The 21,936-nt window shown below is 37.5% G+C and overlaps 1 protein-coding gene across 3 annotated transcripts in view; it reads right to left on the bottom strand.

The window, feature by feature from the left end:
* The window catches only part of NEDD4 (NEDD4 E3 ubiquitin protein ligase), a 125,376-nt gene that overhangs the window by 76,174 nt on the left and 27,266 nt on the right, over positions 1-21,936 (bottom strand). For all 3 annotated transcript variants that reach the window (XM_082733829.1, XM_082733830.1, XM_082733831.1), the window contains one exon: positions 2,535-2,588. In XM_082733829.1, coding sequence (XP_082589955.1) covers positions 2,535-2,588 — 54 coding nt within the window. The remainder of the gene's footprint in view (positions 1-2,534; positions 2,589-21,936) is intronic.

The following is a 21,936-nucleotide window of genomic DNA, read 5'->3' as shown; positions in this document are numbered from 1 at the left end:
TGCCCTACAGGTCTCAGATTCAAGGCTGTGACATCAACTCTTACCGGAATATTCAACCTGCTCACCCCATCTCACAGATTTCAGACTTGCCAACTTCCACAATCACATGAACCAATTCCTTAAAACAGATCTCTCTCTCTCTCTTTCTCTCATTCTGCCTCTGTGTGTGTGTGTATCTCCTCCTATTGGTTCAGTTTCTCAGGAAAACCCTGACCAATACAACCACTAAACCTGAGAAGCATAGTTATCTCCATTCAGAATACAGAATATAGACATCTCCTGAAGCTTCAGAGGCTGAATGTATGCAGGTGTATCTCTTAGGTCAGTGACAAAGAAGCACGGACTTTCGTATTGGTGGGTAGACTTCATTTCAAGGCACAACATTCAGAAATGTCCCATTACTATCATCATCAACATCCCCAAACTGCTGGCTTATAACCCGTAGGTCTTAAAATGGACTCAACAAGAGGGATATAAGCCTACTCTTTTTTTTTTTTTCCAAAACAAATTAACACGTATATTACAAATATTTTCCAGAGGACAAGAAATTGTTTCTGCTTAAAATTTTATCTGTGCCCTTCGCCATACATTTCCGAAGAGAATTGGCTAGGAAAAGGATGTGTTCTTAATTTGGTTGTGAATGCTATAGGGGAATAAACATGAATGACATTTATAGTAGCACAGGACATTAACTGCTATACAAGCAAGCCTGTTACTCTACGAATGGCTAGAGTTTCTAAAACATCTCAGGTGATATGTAGACTTCAAATACCTGCAAGGACTAACAACAAGTCAGAGGATTAGTATGACATATATCACCCTGTTCTATTTCTTGCTTTTTGAGAAAAGCTGTATTTCTAATGCATAGCAGAGTATCCAACACAGTTGGCACATGTTAAATGGCACATGTTAACATGTCACAGAGGAATGGATTCAGAGTGATGGTATTTTAATAAATTCAAAAATATACAAAGGAAACTCTACTCAGATATATATATATATATATATATATATATATATATGATAAACAAGTTTTTTTTTTTTTTTAAGCAATGATAAGCACAATATTCCAGACAGTGGCCACTACTTGTGGGGGAAGACAAGGAGATGCTATTGGGGAGGGCAAAGCGGGGTTGTAGATTTTGGTAATGTTCTAGTTCTTAAGTTGAGTAATAAGTGTGCAGATTGTCTTATTGTTTAAAATAAGGATTTAGGGGTGCCTGGGTGGTGCAATAGGCTAAGCCTCTGCCTTTGGCTCAGGTCATAATCTCAGGGTCCTGGGTTGGAGCCCTGCATTGGGCTCCCTGCTCAGCAGGGAGTCTGCTTCTCCCTTTCCCTCTGCCCCTGCTCGCTCCCTTTCTCTCTCTCTCTTTCACTCACTCACTCTCAAAAATAAATAAATAAATAAATAAATAAAATCTTTTAAAAAATAAAAATAAAGTAAGGATTTATATTATATGCACTTGTTTGTGTATTTCATGATTTAAAAAACACAAATACTAAATTTCACCTGGTCCCATCTAGAAGATCTGTAGAGACAGAGGTGGAAAAAATCTCTAGTCTATAGAAAAGGCAAAAATGCAAACAGAAAACAAAAAACTCTGCACCTGACCATTCTGATAACCAAATGTCAACATCTGTCATGTCAATCAGCCTTAAAAAGTTTGACTGCAGTTAGTGATGAAGTGTCTTTTGGCAATAAAGAAGCCCTTTGGCTTATTACGATTGCTAATAGATTTCATTTGCAGTATCTTCCATTACTACTATAGTTATCGCTTCTTGAGGGGGAAAAATATGTTGTGAAGTCTGACACTAAAAACAAATTTAAAAATCTGGTTTCTTTCTTAGCTAAAAAATGAATGATTGTCTCTTAATAACTGATATGCCTTGAATATATAACACTGTTCTCACACCTTCATGTTCCAATCTTACAGGTTTAAAATATACACGTACGATGCTAAGAAGATCTGAAATAGCATTCCTAAGAGACAAAATTAGGAAAACAATAGGACTTAAACAGAGTCTTTAGGAAATCGGGAATTAGAACTATCTTTTCATAAAAATAAAATCACGCTTACTTTTGTCTTTTTATCCCCCTAGGTAAGAGCCGGCTGTTCTTTAGAAGACTTTATCAGTGTGAAGGGGACAGACAGTCTTCCTTGTAGAAGAGTGGAGGTGGGGAGAGGGAATGAGGCAAATCTGCTCAGGGAGAGGGCTCCCTGAGCCTGGTTATACCCACCACAGCACAGAGCATGAGTGTGAGGGAAGGCGAGACAAAGAGGCCAGCTTTCCTTGAGTAAGACTGCAATCTGTGCCAAAGTGACAGAAAGAGAGGTACCTGGGGGGAAAGTGGAAGGGTACACAGCAGCACCAGGAAAGAGGGGAAAAGTTGCATCCATCTCTCTATTTCGCACAGAGCCTCCATAACCCCCTTAAGTCGCCTCTCACGTCACGGATTCCCAGCCCACGAGGCGCTGCTCTACTGAGATAGACCCTTGCTTCCTGTTTCACGCCACCAGTACAATATAACTTACCAACCGATTTTCATCAAATACTTCGAAAAGAAGCCGGTGCTGCTGAGGATGTACCTGAGTAAGAAAAACACAAAGTTTCTTTAAAAACAAGTGAACATCAATCAACCTAGACTCTGAGAAATTAATGCCTAAGATGTTGCCATTTCCTAATTCCTTCTATTTACGGTGTATTTTAAATTACACGAGACACGTCATACAAAGGCAGGGCAATCCTATGCCACCCATTTTCTGATAGTTCTACCATAACAACGGAGTGGATTTGCGTGCTTATTTTTACATTTTTTTTCTAAAATAGGATAAAAGAAAATTTCAAAATATTATTTAAATATTTGCAAGCATTTAAAAATACAGATTGTATTTTAACTTCTTATGATAAATTTTATTTACTGACTTCTTATATATCAAGTTAGAACTACCCAAAATGGATACTGATTTTATGGAAACTAGTTTTCTGAATCCTTTTTAGTAGTGACTTGATATAACTATTTGTTGCTTCTACTATATAAAGGACACAAGCACTCAAAAGGTATACATTGAGTTTTCACTAACAGGATGAGTAAAAATTAGCATGCAGTATTTTTTTTTTCAAAGCTGATACTTTCACATTTGCTGAAATATTTCAACATCAAGCTACTATCTACTAAATATCCAATACAAAGAAAATCTTTAACAATTTTTTATACCACAGGTTAAGATGACATATAAAAAATTCCCACATTTAAACTGACTTTTCCCCTACGATATATTACATTATACACTGTGATATTTTAAAACTTTAGTTTACAAAAAACAAAAAAACCTTCCAAGCCCCTCAATTTTGGTTTCCATATTAAAAGTATTAACCTTCAGCAAAAGGTCTAACATGTGACAAAGACATTTACATACCTAAGCCAATGTCCACTCTCCCATATGTCCTTCTAAGAACACAATCCTAATTTTACCTGTGACAATATGCCCAGGTCACCATACTGTACAACTCTGGGGGAGAGAAGCATTAATTTTCCTAAATTAAATAAATAAATAAAGTTTACTAACCTTACATACACAGACTGATTGACCTGATGACTTTTTTTTCTTATTTTTTAGGTTTCAGAACAATCAAGAGGTAGAACTTTTAATCTAGCCTGAGTAATTTCAAAATCCATGCTCTTAATTACTAAGTTTTATGGCCTCTCAAAGTAAAAATAAAATAAAATAAGATAAAACAAAACATATGAAGTAAATGATACAAAAAGAAAACAAGTAATTGTATTAACATAAAAAAGTATTTCATCGGAGAAAAGCATTACATAGAACTATAGTTTCAATCTATAACATTTACTGTTTACAGTGAAGATGCAATTGGAATAAACATCTCTTAAAAAGGCATTAAAATATACAAAATACATACTAGTGATGACAGAATTATTAAAAGTAAATGCAGTCTTTATTTTTTTATTTATTGATATTTTCCATAGCCTGATATAGAGCCAGATATCTAAGTAATCCAATGCCAAGTTTAAAAAAGCTGTATTGGGGCGCCTGGGTGGCTCAGTGGGTTAAGCCGCTGCCTTCGGCTCACGTCATGATCTCAGGGTCCTGGGATCAAGTCCCACATCGGGCTCTCTGCTCAGCAGGGAGTCTACTTCCTCCTCTCTCTCTGCCTGCCTCTCTGCCTACTTGTGATTTCTCTCTGTCAAATAAATAAATAAAATCTTTTAAAAAAATAAATAAAATACTAAATCTATAAAAAAGCTGTATTTTTTTATATTAGGCCGCAACATACAGGAAACATCTTTACTGCCTTCCATAAACTTTATTCAGTTTATTTGGATTCTCTTTATCCTTATAATTTTTTCCAATTATGTTTCTATTTTTATTATTTTCTTAATATTTAGCTCATTTTTCTTCATGTATTCTATTTTAAAACATTAATTCCAGTATAATTAACATAGAGTGTTAAAAGATTTTTTTTTTAATTTTTTTCATTTGACAGACAGAGATCACAAGTAGGCAGAGAGGCAGGCAGAGAGAGGGGGAAGCAGCTCCCTGCTAAGCAGAGAGCCCGATGTGGGGTTCAGTCCCAGAACCCTGGGATCACAACCTGAGCCAAAAGCAGAGGCTTAGCCCACTGAGCCACCCAGGTGCCCAGCACAGAGTGTTAATTAGTTTTAGGCGTACAATACAGTGATTCAACACTTCCATACATCACCCGGGGCTCATCATGACAAGTGCCCTCCTTAATACAATTCACCTGCCACCCATCCCCCTACTCGTCTCCCCTCTGGTACCCATCAGTTTGTTTTCTGTATTTAAAAGTCTGTTTTTCTCTTTTTCTTTCTTTGTTCATTTCATTTGTTTTGTTTCTTAAATTGCACCTATGCATGAAATCATATGGTATTTGTCTTTCTGATTCATTTATTTCACTTAGCATTATACCCTCTAGTTCCACCCAAGTTGTTGTAAATGGCAAGATTTCATTTTTTTTTTAATAGTGGACTAATAGTCTAGTGTGTGTGTGTGTGTGTGTGTGTGTGTGTACCAATCTTCTTTATCTATTCATGGACAGTTGGGTTGCTTCCATTAATTTGACTATTGCAAATAGTGCTGCAGTAAACAGGGGTGCATATGTCTTTTAGAATTAGTATTTTCATATTCTTTGGGTAGTAAAATCGCTGGATCATATAGTTATTCTATTTTCACTTTGAGGAACCACACTATTTTCCACAATGGCTGCACCAGTTTACATTCCCACAAGGGTTCCTTTTTTCCACATCCTTGCCAGCACTTGTTGTTTCTTGTGTTTTTTACTTAGCCATTCTGACAGGTGTGAGATGATATTTCACTGTGGTTTTGATGTGCATTTCCCTGATGATTAGTGATGCTGAGCAGCTTTTCATGTGTCTGTTGGCCACAGCCTGATGAGTTTTTTATATACACATGCTGTGTCATCATCACCTAGATCAAAGTATCGAATGTTCCGTTCTATTTTATGTATTGTGTTCTCTGTAATTAGTGCCCTTGTTCAACATGGAAACTCTGAATATGTCTATCTAAATATGATTCCCTTTTTTCCAGGGACAACCAAGGAGGCCAACCTATTGAAAGTCATTGAATGAGCTTCTGGGAGAGCTCTTTAAGTGGGGCTAACTCAGCTGGAAGAGAGAGATGTTACCGCTGCCCCTTGCGTTTCTCTTCCTGACTTGGTCAGGACGGCTGGCTCTCGTACAGTCACATTGTGGCCATGGAGCAAACTATGGGGACGGAAGCCCCAGTCAAAGATGAGACACCATGGAAATAGAAAAGCAGTGTAAGACAATCATCTTTTCTAAGAAGAAATAGAGGAATTTGGGGAGGGGATGAACTTTGAGCTGAAATTTAACAATGAAAGAATTTGAAGAAAATACAGAGAATATTTCCCAGCAGGGAGATGACATGAGGAAAGACATGGGGGCAGAATGAGTAAGCTCTAAGGACATCAAACTGATAACATTTTTGTATTAGAAAATGGCAAATTTTTGGATTAGTTAGGCTAGAGCCAGGCTGAGGGTACTGAAATCCAGAAAAGGAGTTATGATTTGGCTGGTAGGGAAGAAAATGAAGCTTTTAAAGGAAAAATGACATGATGTGGGTCATACATAAATATTATTTTGTCAGTGATACACAAAACAAATTAGGCTGGAGAGAAACCCTGGAGTCCACAGAGACTGTGGCTCTAGGGACTCGAGCATGAAGTGTGTATGAGAGCTTTGCCCGAGATGGTCCCAGTGAGAATACGAAGGGAAAAAAGACCATAAAAAACATTTTGAGGGAAAAAAAAGTCTCAAGGTTCATCAAAGTACCTGGCAGACACAGTAGATGTCTGACAAATATTGGTTAGAAAACAGGTAGAAGGTCTGATTTAATCCGGCCTCTGCTGTCCTGGTTTAGCATTTAATTAACCTTCCTAACAGGATTTGCTACCCCAACTATTCTCTTTTAAGTTTATCCTTCCTATTATAACTGGATTGATTTACCTAAAAGACTGTTTAGGCCATCTTTACTGCCTTACTCAAAAGTCGTTCCCAATGGCCTAAAGAAGGACATCCCAATGACTGAGGATGGACTGATCCTTCATGATCTGAGTCCAGTTTGCCTTTCCAGCCTCACCTCTTATGACAGTCCCCCTGCCAACCCAAATATACATACATACTACATTCTGATCACACTGGAAAAAGATGACTGCCCACTCATTGGACTTCGGACCTCTATTTCAGTACATGCTAAGGTCTCTCCCCTTGAAACACCTTCTCTGCTTTATGTTCAAGCCTTAGTTCAGATGTCAGCTTCTCCTTAAAGCCTTACCTCCCCAGTCACTTCGACTCCTCTGTCTTCAGCTTATTACAACACTGACTACAATCTTCCTTTTATCAAAGATAATAGGGAAGATGTGCTATTTCCCCACTGAATTACAAACACCGTAGGAGACTTATCATGTTGTTTCCTGTATATGAGAGGCACACAGTAAATGCAACAATACACTTTTAACACGTGTGGTGAGAATATCAACTCAAAACAGCCGCCTGAACATGAAGATTTATCCTCTCCCTCCTGAGATCCCACTGAAGGAATAGTAAATGAGTCTGTAAGAGGTGTAAAACCAGGACAGCAAAGATAATATGAGGATCATCAGCAAGTGGGCTATTTCAGCAACTCCCCAGCAGACAGATGAAGTAGGGATGAAGGCAGCAAGCAGCACAGAAGAAGCTGGGAACTCAAAGCAATGCCGTGATCCCAATGAGAGAATGCTCGTGTAGGACCACACCTCTGGGTGGTCCACACACAGTCACACACGCATCATCAGAGAGTTTCTCTTTGCATCTGATTTCAGCTAGAGGTTTTACAAAAAATGCAACCACCAGTTATAATATATAAAACATAAATGGACACTAAAAATGTAGCATGGAATTGTTGAACGTTTATGCCTTGCATATATGGAACATGAGATTTTTCTATTGTATCCCTGTTAAGTATGATTAGATTATCAGAGATCACAGATGTGTAAACGCAAAAACTGTGCTTAAAGGGAAAAAACAGATGATTTATGGAGCAAAAAGAAACACTTAAAAAAAAAAACCTGTAAGGAGAAATATTTGGGAAAGTTTTGAATCCATAAAGCAAAAAACAGGATAGTATAAAAAGGGAACAACTAGAGAACAAAGAGGCATTGGAAGTAAAAATGACTGTTCAATTCAAATATAAACAGCTGAAAGTAAATTTTTAAAAAATCTCAAAATGTAGAACAAAAAGCTAAGCTGAGAAGTATGAGAGAAAGTAAAAATGAGGGGCGCCTGGGTGGCTCAGTTGGTTGGACGACTGCCTTCGGCTCAGGTCATGATCCTGGAGTCCCGGGATCGAGTCCCACATCAGGCTCCCAGCTCCATGGGGAGTCTGCTTCTCCCTCTGACCTTCTCCTCGCTCATGCTCTCTCTCACTATCTCTCTCTCTCAAATAAATAAATAAAATCTTTAAAAAAAAATTTAAAAAAAAGAAAGTAAAAAAGAGGATTTTCTGAATCCTCAGAATTCAGTGAAAGAAGGGAACCCTAATGCCCTAAAGGAGAAGTTGAGAAAATTCTGGCTGTAGGCCAAATCCAGCCAGCCACCTGCTTTTTTTTTTTTTTTAACAGCCCAGGAGGTAAGAATTAAAAAAAAAAAAAAAAAAAAAAAAACTTAAAACGACTACATTTTAAATGGATATATAAGTAGCTACATAATAGCCTCAATTTTTGCCTCCAGGTCCATAAACCTAAAGTACTTCCTATCTGTCTTTTTTAAAAGTTTGCTAGAGGGTGCCTGAGTGGCTCAGTGGGTTAAGCTGCTGCCTTCGGCTCGGGTCATGATCTCAGAGTCCTGGGATCAAGTCCCACATCGGGCTCTCTGCTCAGCAGGAAGCCTGCTTCCCTCTCGCTCTCTGCCTACTTGTGATCTCTCTCTGTCAAATAAATAAATAAAGTCTTAAAAAAAAAAAAAAAAAGTTTGCTAGAGGTGCCTGGGTGGCTCAGTCGGTTAAGCGCCTGCCTTTGGCTCAGGTCATGATCCCAGACTCCTGGGATCGAGACCCACATGGGCCTCCCTGCTCAACAGGAAGCCTGCTTCTTGCTTTGCCTCTGCCCCACCTCCCCTGCTCATGCTCTTTCTCTCAAATAAATAAAGTAAAAAGTTTAAAGTTTGCTGACCCCCTTCCTAAGACACTCACTGTATGTTATCTATTAATTTCTCTCTGCATTTAACATGGTACTGAATAAGACTGTTCTTGAAAGGTGTGAAAAAACAATCACTCAAGGCATTTTCTGTGTGTTCTCGGATTCCCATGAAGAATTCTGGCTGAGAAAGAATCAGTCTAGGTGACTCTGCATCCAACCACTTGGAATCCTCAAATGATAATATGGAAGAAAGAAAATGATTACAGAAATTACTTGCACAAGTCTTCAGAGCTGAAGGGAAACAGTCTTTAAATGGAAATGCTTACCAAAGGCCCAACACAAGGAATTTAAAACTGTACACATAAGGCACATCACTGTGAAATTTTTAAAACACTATGATAATTATGAAACATTTCAGAGGAAGAGAAAAGAATCAAACCCAAAAGAACAAGAATCAGACTTCTCAACAGCAACACGATGCTCAACAATGCTACCGTGAAGTCATGCCTTCAAGTTCCTGAGGAAAAATTATTTTCAACCTAGAGCCCCATGAGTGGCCAAACCATTGGCCAAACATAAGTTGGCTATTTACTTCTCTGTCATAGCTTGAAGGCAGCTTGGGATATGGATGCGTGAGCTTATTCAGCAATATGGGAATAATGGCCAGAATAACAAACAGAAACAGAAAGTTTTTTTTTTTTCCTGGGAAACAGGAATAGAAAGGGGGAAGTGGGGCACTAGACTCTGTCATTTCTCATGATACTTTATACTATCTCTATACTGTGTGTAAATTTTTACAAGATAATTCTTTTTTTTTTAAAGATTTTATTTATTTATTTGACAGAGAGAGATCAAAAGCAGGCAGAGAGGCAGGCAGAGAGAGATAGGAGGAAGCAGGCTCCCCGCTGAGCAGAGAGCCTGATGCAGGGCTCGATCCCAGGACTCTGGGATCATGACCTGAGCCGAAAGGCAGAGGCTTTAACCCACTGAGCCACCCAGGCACCCCTGACAAGATAATTCTTAAACATGTATTAAAAATAGAAGTAAAGCTATGGTCATACATACAAAAAAGAGTTTATAGGGTCATTATTTATAGGGAAGGTGAAAGCAGAAGAAACAAAAACTAAAGTGCTGGTGATAGAATTTTTGGAAAAAAAATATAAGTATGTAAGTCTATAAATGCATAAAATACTAGAGAAAAAAATTGCCAGAGGACTAACTAAATATTCAAAGAAGAACAAAGTGTCAATTTATTCTATAATTATAGAATATATAATTAGAATTATAGAATATATAATATATATAAATGTCAATTTATTCTATAATGTCCATAAAGAATCTGAAGTAATGTTCCTGGAAATTCTGCTGGTGGATGCAGAAAAAAAAAAAAAAACACAATGCAGGTACATATCAGAAAGTAGCTTTATTGAGATATAGTATAGTTCACATACCATATGACTGACCCACTGAAAGTGTACAATTTAATAGTTTTTAGTATTTTCATAGAGTACGCAACTACTGTCACGATCTTAGAGCATTTTCATCACCTTAGAAAGAAACCCCATGCCCTTTAGCAGTTGCTCCTAATCTCCCCTCAACCTCACCAGTCTCCGGCAACTTCCAATTTACTTTTTGTCTCTATCGATTCATCGATTCCAGACATTTAATAGAATCGTATAACATGTGGTCTTTTGTAATTGGCTTCTTGCTACTTTTTTGTGGTTCACCCATGTTGTAGCTGGTATCAGTACTTCATTTCTTCTTAGAGATAAAAAATATCCCATTGTATGTATAAAACCTATTTTGTGTATCCATTCATCTGTTGATAGACATTTGGGTTGTTTCTACTTTTTGACTATAATGATGAATGGTGCTAAGAACATTCATGTACAAGTTTTTGTGTGGACATATGTTGCAAGTACATTTTAAAATAAAACTGTAAAAATTAAATGGATGTGTAAAAGTTAATGGTATTTTTATTTATTTATTTTAAGAGCGAGCGTATGAGAGGGGGTGGGAGGACAGAGGGAAAAAAAGAGAAATAATCTTAATCAGGCTTCATGCCCAGCGCGGAGCTCAACACAGGGCTCAATCTCACAACCCTGAGATCAACTTGAGCCGAAATCAGGAGTTAGATGCTTAATTAACTGAGCCATCCAGGTGCCCCAGAAAGATAATTTTATAAGAATAAAGCATTATATAAATTGAAAGTATCTTGGCATTTTTATTTACATGTTTTATGTAACACGCCTTCTCTATATAGTTACTTTCATCAACAAATATAAAAATAAATTATAGATACATACTCATGGTGGGGGGGAATCCAAACAGTAAAAAAGATACACAATGAATGATAAATCTCTCTCTATCCTTGTCCTCAGAAAAAATACTGCAGTTTCTTATGTCTTTCCAGAAGTATTTTATGCAAATACCAGCATATGAGAAAGCATTTTTTGTTTCTGTTTTTACACAAATAGGTGCATCATACACATACAATGTTCTGTGCCTTTGCTCCTCCATGAGTACAATTTGAAACTAATGCTCTGTTAATACATATACATCTGTTTCTTTTCAAATAGCTAATGAGGATTTCACTATATGTAGCATAATTTACTTAGTGCTTTATTAATGAGGGGGGGTCCCCCACTTCTTCTTAGCTAACAGAATTCTGTTTTTATTCAAATAGTAGATGACAATATGTGTCAGGGATAGATGGTCACTCTCCACCCCCAGGGGCTGAATCTTGATTCTTCTAAGCCTCGGAATTCCATTCCCCTTACCAAAAATGGGGTGAGAAATAGTACATGACACAATTCCAGCCCAAGAGATAAGAATCAATGTCTCCTGGGAGAAATTTTGGAAAGGGTGTTTCCCTTTTTCAAAAGACACATTGGAGGAGAACTCTCCTTTTTCTACCTATGGACATCATTGTATGAGGCTGTGACTTTCGGAACTGCTGCAAGCATTCTGTCACCTGGACAGAAAGCCAAGAGAGTCCCAGAGAAGCTGGACCACACAGGACTCTGCTCAGCTGCTGCGGTTACCCCCACTCCTCTAGGTCTAATTCTTATGTTTAGAGATAATAAATGTGCTTATTGCTTAAGCCAATATTAGTTGTTACTTCAAGTCTTTTACTTGAACCCAAGAGCATCCTAAAGGGTACACCTCCTCAGAGGGGCTAAATTCCCTATTCTCTCTCTGACCTTATACCCTAAATTCATAATATCTCCCTGATATTCACTCCATAGCATCTGGTGTTTCCCCTTTCATAATGCTCAGTACACCAGCATTTATTTTGACATGTTCATGGGGGTCCATAGGAGACAGTGATCTTTGTTGAGGGACTGTGCCCATCTCACTAGCAAGCATCAGAAAGTGCCTGGAAACAAACACAGAGAACTATCACACCAAATTTTTGTGTGTTTGTAGAGGTGGGAGGAGTATAAATATATGGATAAAAAACACACAGGAAAGAATACCAGAAGACTGCACAGCGATGGTTTTATGGTAATTAAATTATGGGTGATTTTTATTTCTCTTAAAAATATATATAATACTTATTATATATATGTATATATAATTATATACAAAATATGTACAATTTTTTTATTTGTCAGATTTCCAGAACCAGGGTCTCTAACAGACAGGTAGAAAAAAAGAAAATTTTACTACGTTGAAAAGGACACTCTAACAAACAAGTAATATGCTCAGAAAGGGACTCCTCAGACTCAAAAAGACAGAGAGTTCACCTAGTATGGTGCAGTACGCACAACAGGAAGGACCCTGTGTTCCCACATTTTGAGATCCACATTTCCCTACAGAACATGTGTGAACATATACACATTATGTTAATGCAACTGGCCCTTGAACAACTTGAAGGTCAGGGGTGCAGTTGAAAATCAGCATATAAAGCATAAAACTTAACTGCTGATGGCCTACTGTTGACCAGAAGTCTTATGGATAACATAAACATAAATCAAGGTAATAAATGTACTTGTTGTTTACTGTGTATGTTATATGTATTAAATACTGTATTCTTAAAAGTAGCTGAAGGAAAGGGACACCTGGGTGGCTCACTCATTACGCGTCTACCTTCAGCTCAGGTCATTCATTATTCCTGGGTTTGAGTCCTGGGATTGAGAGACCCATATAGGTCTCCCTGCTCTGCGTGAAGGCTGCTTCTCCCTCTCCAGTCTGCCTGCTTGTGTTCCCTCTCTCATTGTCTCTCTCTGTCAAATAAATAAATAAAATCTAAAAAAAAAAAAAAAAAAAAAAAAGGCTGAAGGAAAGAAAATGTTATTAAGAAAATCTTAAGGAGGGGTGCCTGGGTGACTCAGCGGGTTAAAGCTTCTGCCTCCAGCTCAGGTGGTGATCCCAGGATCCTGGGATCAAGCCCCGCATCAGGTTCTCTGCTCAGCAGGGAGCCTGCTTCCCCCTCTCGCTCTGCCTGCCTCTCTGCCTACTTGTGATCTCTGTCAAATAAATATTTTTTTAAAAAAGGAAATCATAAGAGAAATGCATTTATAGTATTATACCATATTTATAAAAATAATCTGCATGTAAGTGGACCCATGGAGTTCAAACCTGTGTTGTTTGGGGGTCCACTGTATACTGTGCTGCATGATTACTAAGGATATAAACCAAGCACCAAGGAAATATGAGGAATGGAGTGAACTGTCTTTCCAGATGCTCAGGAACTGTGCTCATTCACAGAGTCTGTCTTCCTTCCCATAACTTGCCTCCCTTAGTCTCATCTGAGCAACTAACTATAAATGCAGATTTTACTATAATTTTCTGTGAAGCATTAACTTTAATTTGGAGCCTTTCCTGTTTGTTAATTTACCGATAACAATTCTCTGCAAAAACTTTCTTTGAGCTTCGTGTTTTCTCAAAGACATAAAGGCTCCCTTCAACTTTTGGCCATAATTTCCACTTGGTTAAATGCCCCAAAACTAAGTTTTGACTATAATATATTATCTCTATAGATATTTTATGTGAATACATTCAATTAAAAACATTTTGTGCTATGTATAAATAATGATATAAATGACAAAGAGGAAAATAGGGGACCACACATAATAGAGTCCTTTGTACAGAAAATACTAAACCACCATGTGTTTTCAGTTCCATTCTAGCTGTGATGAATTAGCACTGATCTAAACACAGATTTATCTAGTTGTTGTTGCAATAAATTTGCAAAGTTCTGATGGAAACAAATGTGCAGCCTATGATCCCAGTGTAAAGCAATGCTCGCTAGAACATTTGGTAATAGTGAAATTATGGTAAAAGAAATAATGAGTAAAAGACAGTAAAAGACACTAAGCTGCTCTATCATTTACAAATGGCCTTTCTTATTTTTGTGTTAACATCTGTCATTCAAAAGTAGTACTTATTTTCAAGCACCTAGAAAGAAATTATTATTAAAAACATTATTAAAAATTATTATTTCTAAGTCAAGCAGAGAAAGACAACTATCATATGATCTCCCTGATATGAGGAAGCGGAGATGCAACATGGGGGGTTAAGGGGGTAGGAGAAGAATAAATGAAACAAGATGGGATTGGGAGGGAGACAAACCATAAAAGACTCTTAATCTCACAAAACAAACTGAGGGTTGCTGGGAGAAGGGGGGTTGGGAGAGGGGGGTGGGGTTATGGACACTGGGGAAGGTATGTGCTATGGTGAGTGCTGTGAAGTGTATAAACATGGCGATTCACAGACCTGTAACCCTGGGGATAAAAATAGATTATATGTTTATATAAAAAATAAAAAATTAAAAAAATTATTATTTCTAGAAGGAAATCAAGATCATCAAAAATAATGAGATCTTTAATTCCAATTTTAAATTTTAAAAAATTCTGAATTTTAATTATGATTTAAATTCCTCTAACAGATATCCATATTTTCTCTTTCTACTCATACTGGCTTTGATATATTTTTGGCTTTTAAAGAATTTGTCTATTTTATTTTATTTTTTAAGATTTTATTTATGTATTTGAGAAAGAGACAGTGAGAGAGAGCATGAGCGAGGAGAAGGTCAGAGAGCAAAGTAGACTCCCCATGGAGCTGGGAGCCTGATGTGGGACTCGATCCCAGGACTCCGGGATCATGACCTGAGCCGAAGGCAGTTGTCCAACCAACTGAGCCACCTAGGCGTCCCAAGAATTTGTCTATTTTAGCTAAGTTAAAATTGTTGCCATAAAGTTGTCCATATTTTATTATTATTGTCTGTGAGATTAAATGTCCATTCTGTTTTTAAGGATTTATTTATTTATTTTAAAGGGAAAGAGAGAGTAGGGGAAGGGGCAGAGGGAGAGGAAGAAAGAGAATCTCAAGCAGACTCCCAGCTGAACTGGGAGAATGAGGTGGGGCTTGATCTCATGACCTGAGCTGAAACCAAGAGTCAGTCGCTTAACCAACTGAACCACCCAGGCACCTCTGTGCCTTTCATTCTTGATAGTGATCATTTGTGTTTTCTCTCTTTTTTTGTGTTACCTATAGCATATCAATTTTATTAATCTTTTCAAAGAACCACTTTTGGTTTCCTTTATTTTCTTGACTTTTTATCCATTTTCTATTTCATTGACTTCTATTCTTATTTCTTTCTCTCTACCTTTTTTTTTTTCCTAAGACAAAGATCACTGACTTTAAATCTTTTTTCTTTTGTACATAAGCACTTAAATGTGTAAATTTGTTTCCAAGCACTGAATTAGCTCATCCCATAATCTGATAATGTTACACTTGAATAATCAGTTAAAATACCTTGTAATTTTCCTTATGATTTCCTATTTGATCCGTAGCTTATTTAAAATCTGTTGCCTGGGGCACTTAGGTGGCTCAGTTAAGCACCTGCCTTCAGCTCAGGTGGTGATCCCAGGGTCTCGGGATGGAGTCCTGCCTCAGGGTCCCGGCCCACCGTGGAGTCTGCTTCCCCTTATCTCTCCTGCTGCCCACCCTCCACCCCAGGTTTTGCTCTGTCAATTAAATAAATAAAATCTTTTAAAAAATGTTGCTTAACTTTCAAATATTTGTGGATTTCCCAGGTACATATGTATTACTGAACTCAATTTTCAGAGAACACGTTGAATCTTAAGCCTTCTAAATGTATTCAGACTTGTTTTATGGCCCAATATATGGCCCATCTTGGTGAATGTCCCATAGGCATATAAAAAGAATGTATATTCTTCAGATATTAGCTGTAGTCTCCTATATATGCCAAGAGGGTTGATTGATAGTGTTGCTCAAAGATTTTATGTCTTTACTGACATTTTTGTCCAGTTATTTGACTATTGAGAGAGGAGTGATAAAATCTTCCAACTATTCTGAATTTATTCCCTATATCTGTCAATTTTTGCTCTATAATTTTGAAGCTCTTTTATCAGTTGTGTCTCCCTGATGACTAAGTCCTTTTATGTTCCTGAAATGTCCTTCTTTATCTCTAGTAATATGTTTTATCCTAAAGCCTAATTATATAATGTTAATACACCCTCACCAGGACTTTTTTGGGGAGGGGCGGGGGTTTGCTTTTTTTTTTTTTTGCTTTGTGCTAAAATGATACATCTTTTTCTGTACCTGTCTATGTCTATATTCAATGTGTGTCTACTGTTAAGAGCATATTGTTGAATGGAGGTACTTTTTATGGGGGAGGTACTTACTGAGATGGTTGGCTTTATGACAATCACCTATTTCTATCCTATTTATCTTTTTTAAAAAATAATTAATCAAGTATTTCTTGGTATTCCATTTTCTTTCCTTTATTGGCATTTTACCTTTTAATTTTTAGTGTCCACTCTGAGGATTACAGTATGCACCCTTAAGTATCACAATTCTATCAGCCAGAGTTGAGCCTCCTAGATCTCTTTCAAGAGAACCTACATAACTGATTGACAGCCTCTGGTGACCATGCACCTTTAAATCTACCCATTTTGTTCTCCTGGCCTACTCCCAAAGACTGGGCTAGCAAGGATCTAGAGCCTGGTCATTCATGCCCAACATAGAATTTCCTTAATAGACAATCTTTCCTGGGAGACTCTCCGTCAGCCTGGATAAGACCTTTTCAGAACTGTGTTGCAATGTGGGGCTCTACTTACCAATCCATTTCCCCCTCCCTGCAAGTGTTAGGCCTGCATCATGATAAGAAGACTCTCCCCAACTGCGTGTCCTCCCTCATTAACCTTCACCAGTGCTTGTCCAATAAACCTCTTGTGTATCTATTCCCATCTAAGTGCCTGTTTCTTAGAGGACCTAAACTAACCAGATGGTATGTGTGGTCAGCTTTTAGCAGGTGATACTTACCTGCTGTCAAGGAGCTCCCTATCCTGAACAGAATGTGGGACACGTATTGTCCTTGGCATAAGCTGTGGCTCAATTCCTAAAAGTTTCTCTAGTGGTGTCCTGGGGGAAATGCCCTGCCTGATATTCATCTTTTACCAAGGCCACTGGTTCTGTGAATGCACCCAGCAGTAATTTCCCTGGTTTTCCAGTGTAACATTGGAATTCACAAACTGGAACTTGGACCCTCTCACCTCTACCACCATGTTGAATCCATGGCTTGTGGGATAAGAGCCATCAAAGTAAGAAAGCCAAAGTCCAGGCCTCTGAAACTGTCCTCTCTCTGCCCAAGGTAATAAATCTAAAACAACATTGATCAGATAGGACAACAAAAGCACAAGCAGTAAAAGAAAAAATAAACTGAACATCCTCAAAATTAAAAACTTTTGTGCTTCAAAGAATACCATCAATAAAATCAAAACACACAACCCACAGAATGGCAGAAAATCTTTGCAAATTGTGTGTCTGACAGGGACTTGTATTTAGAAATATAAAGAGCTATGACAACTCAGAAACAAAAGACAAATAATCCAATTACAAAATGGGCAAGGAATCTAAACAGACATTTCTCCAAAGAAGATATACAAGTGACCAATAAACTCATGAAAAAGATGTTCAACATCATTAGCCATCAGAGAAATGCAAATCAACACCATAATGAGATACCATTTCACACCCACTAGGAGGGCTGAAATAAAGAGAGAGATAATAACAAGTGTTGTCAAGGATGTGGAAAAGTCAAAATGCATATACTGGTGGTGAGAATATAAAGTGGGACAGCCACTTTGGAAAACAGTTCAGCAATTCCTCATATGACCCAGCAATCCTACTTCTAGGTATACGCTTCCAAATGAAAATATATGTCCACATATTATTCATAATAGTTAAAAAGCAGAAACAACCTAGATGTCTGTCAACTGATGCATGGTTATATAAAATGTGGTTATCCATACAATGGAATATTATTTGCCAATAAAAAGAAATGAAGTACTGATACATGATATAACACGGCTGAACCTTGGAAACATTATGCCAAGTGAAAGAAAGCAGACACAAAAGACCACATACTATATGAAATGGCCAAAAAGGGAAATCTAAGACACAGGAAGTAGACTGGTAGTTCCCTGGGAAGAGGGGCAGGTGCTGGGGAAAAATGGAGAGTGACAGCTGGTGAATATGAGGTTTTTTTCCAGGCTAATGAAAACGTTCTAAAAGTTAATTTTGTTGATGCTTGCACAATGCTGTGACTATACTCAAAACCACAGAATGGTACCCTCGGTGGGGGTGCATTGTATGTTATGTGAATTATATCTCAATAAGCTGTTTAAAAACCAAACAAAAATCCTGCAACCTGGTGGGAATGTCAAAGATTAGTACCACTGCCAAAGCCCTAAAGGATATGAGGGTTGTTCCTACAATAAGTTCATTTAATTCTCCAGTCTGGTCCCTGCAGAATCCAGACAGACTTTGGAGAATGACTATGCATGCAAGTTCAACCAACTAATAACCCCAGTTGCATGCTGGTTACCGAACACAAGGAGTCCAGAGTGTGACCTGGCAACAGCCGAAGACTGTGGTTTGATGAGACTCACTCTGTCCCCTGGACTGAGTGTGCTCCCTTTGGGAACTCAGACCTCTAACTCAGTAAAGCCCAAATTTCCAGGGTTGGGAACCATATAGTCCTCCGGTGGGTCTTTGAAAATGATGACAGATGGGGCCACTCCTACTTCTACTCCTTTATTCTCAGGCCCATGTATAATTTCTGCTGCAAACACAGCTTCATATTGCAGTTTCTGGTTTAGTGAATGAACTCACTCCCCATCTTTGCAGACTGTTGCCTCCGTATTGGTGCTTCAGTTGTGCCTTCAGGAGGCCATTCCAGTGTCCTATGAGGCTCCTGTTTCTGGATGATGTGGCAAGAGTTCATGCCGGTACCTCTTTCACTATGAATTGGGTCTCTGGATGGTTGAAATGTTGTGGGGATTTCTAGCCCTATAAAACGTGCATCTGTAACCCCCAGACAGTTGTGCTGGCTGAGGTTCTTCAGACTAGAAAGGCAAATCCACACCCAGAAGTAATCAGAGAACAAATTACTGGCCCTTTCAGGATGGAAGGGACCTAATTTAGTAAACTTACCACAAAATGGCTACGGTTTTATTTTCTTATAAAATATTTTGACTGGTTTTGGTATCAGGTAATGCTGGCCTAATGAATGAACTGGGACATGTTCTTTCCTCTATTTTTGGCAAGACATTGTGTAGAATTAGAATTATTTATTCCTTAAGTGTGTGTGACAGAATTCAGCAATGAAATCACCTGGGCCTGAAGGTTTCTTTACTGGAAAGTTTGTAACTATTTTCAAGTGCATTTTCACTAAGAGTTATCGAACTTTTCAGGTACTTTTTATTTTCTTAAAGTATATATCTTTAAAGGGAATTGGTTGATTTCATCTAAGTTAATGAATTTATGGGCACAAAGTTGTTCAGAGCATCCCTTATTATTCATTTTATGTCTGTAGGTTCTTGATGAATTTGCTCTGTTTATTTGTCCTGCCTTTTTGGCTATATCTCTCTTTCACTTTATAGTGGCTGCCCTAAGGATTATAATATAGCTATTTAACTTTTTGTGGACTACTTAAAGTGAATATCCAGCCACTTTAAGTAATACATAGAAGCCCTAAAACCAAAAAGGTTGTTTTATCCTCACTCTTCTATGTTATGGTTGTAATATGTATTATGCCTACATAAATCCCACCAATGTTAGAATTTTTGCTTTCAATGGTCATAAATATTTTAAGTTACTCAACAGGAGAAAATAATATATTATAATCACTGATAGTTACTCTCTGTTGCTTTTTCTTCATTTCTGAAGTTAAATTTACCTCTGATACCATTTACCTTTGGCCTAAAAATGTTCCTTTAGCATTTTCTTTCGAGTATGTCTACTAGCAATAGATTCTCTTATTTTTCCTCAGTTTTGAATTCCTTTATTACATTATCATTCCCGAAGGATACTTTTGTTAACTATAGAATTCTGATAGGATTGTTCTTTCCTCCTTTGCTATCTTCATTATGTTGTTTCATCATGATGTCTGAAGAGAAGCCTTCAGCTACTTAAACCATTTTTCCAGGCTGCCTTCAAAATTTCTTCATTATCTTTGGTTCCAGCAGGTTGACTATGATGTGTCTGAGCATGGTTTTCTTTGCATATACTCTCTGCTTTGCTGAATTTCTTTACTCTGTAAAAACATTTCCTTTACCAAATTTGGAGATTTGGGGCCATTATCCCTTCAAGTACTTTTTCCACCAATGTCTTTTTCTCCTTCTGAGACTTCAATGACCCAAAATAGTAAGCTCTATTAATATTGTCCACACAACCCTCAGGCTCTACTAATTTTTTTTTTCCGATCTTTATTTTCTGTTCTTCAGATTAGATAATTTCTATTGCTTATCTTCAATTTCACTAATGCTTTTCACTGTTATCTTCACTTCGCTATTGAGCTCATTCAGTGATTTTTTTTAAATTTCAGATATTATATTCTTAAAATCTAATATCTCTATTTCATTCTTTTTTTATAGTTCTTGTTCTCAACTGAGAATATCTATCTTCCCATTCATTTCAAGAGTGTTTACATCATGGAGCGTAACTGTAATGGTCCTAACAGCTGTTTTAATTTGGTAGCTGTTCTACTACTAAATTCCAAAGTCTGCTTCATCTTGTTATTGACATCCATCGATTGTCTTCTTTGGAGAACTGGCCACATTTCTGCGATTTGTTGTAGGTAAGATCATTTTAGACTCACGTTGAATATTATGTTGTGAGACTCTGGATTCTGCTAATATCCTTCACACCTTTACAGTTGTTTATAGAATCAGGTTAAGTTTGGTGCCCTATTACTACATCACGGCTAAAACTAGAAGTGTCCAATTTTTTTTGAGTCTTGAAAAAAATAGCAATAGCTGAATACCTCCTTAATATGATAAAAAAAAAAACGCTATGTTTAATGGAGAAAAGCTACTAGATTAATTCCCATTAAAATTGGAAACAAGACAAATAAACATCCATCCCTATTACAGCTAAACATTATTTGACATGTAAAAGCCGATAATATTAGAAAGAAAAAAGAGTAAGAGGTATAAAAAAAACTTCAATACATCAAAAACACATATATTTCTAAGAAAAACACAATAAAGTAAGTAAAATAACAATAAAAGTATAAATAAATAAAACACTCAATCATTTGGGAATTTTAGAATTCTCTCCTAAATAATACTTGTGCCAAAGAAGCAATCAAAACCAGAGGTTACCAAATCTGGAATTTATTCTGGTGAAAGTAAGCGAGAAATTTTGCTTCATTTATCCCCATATGACTATCCAGTTGACTCAATACCATTTCCTCAAGAACCCAAAATTTCCAAACTGATTTAAAATGCTGTTTTCCTGCCATACTAAATAGGGTAAAGGAGAGCTCCTTCTCTACATAAGAAAAACCAGAAGCGCTCTAGTTGGTGCTATTGGCTGGATCTTCAGTAACAGCTTCTCAGATTTGCTTCAACAATTTCTTCCCTTCCAATTCATTTTATTAAAACAAAACAAAATGAATTTTTAAAATCTCCAAATGTGGAATACAGAAGAGAGGCTTCTATTTTCCTGACTGAAGTCCGATGTGGCACCATGCAAGCCTCGGGAGAGGCTGGTGTTTCAGGCATGGTCAGCTAGGTCAACCACTGCTGAGCGTGTAACTAGGATGAGATTAGAGGAATGTGGCAACACAGAGGTCAGCGGCCACCTCAGTAAGAGCAGTTTTATTGCAATGATGTGGGTGTGGGTTAGACTAGAGTAGGTTAAGGAAAGCATCAGAGAAGCAGACATGATGGGGGAAGGCAACTCTTTCAGGAACATTGATTA

Source organism: Mustela nivalis, assembly GCF_964662115.1.
Source record: "Mustela nivalis genome assembly, chromosome: 6".
Classification (NCBI taxonomy): domain Eukaryota; kingdom Metazoa; phylum Chordata; class Mammalia; order Carnivora; family Mustelidae; genus Mustela; species Mustela nivalis.
This window is presented reverse-complemented; position numbering and strand designations above follow the sequence as displayed.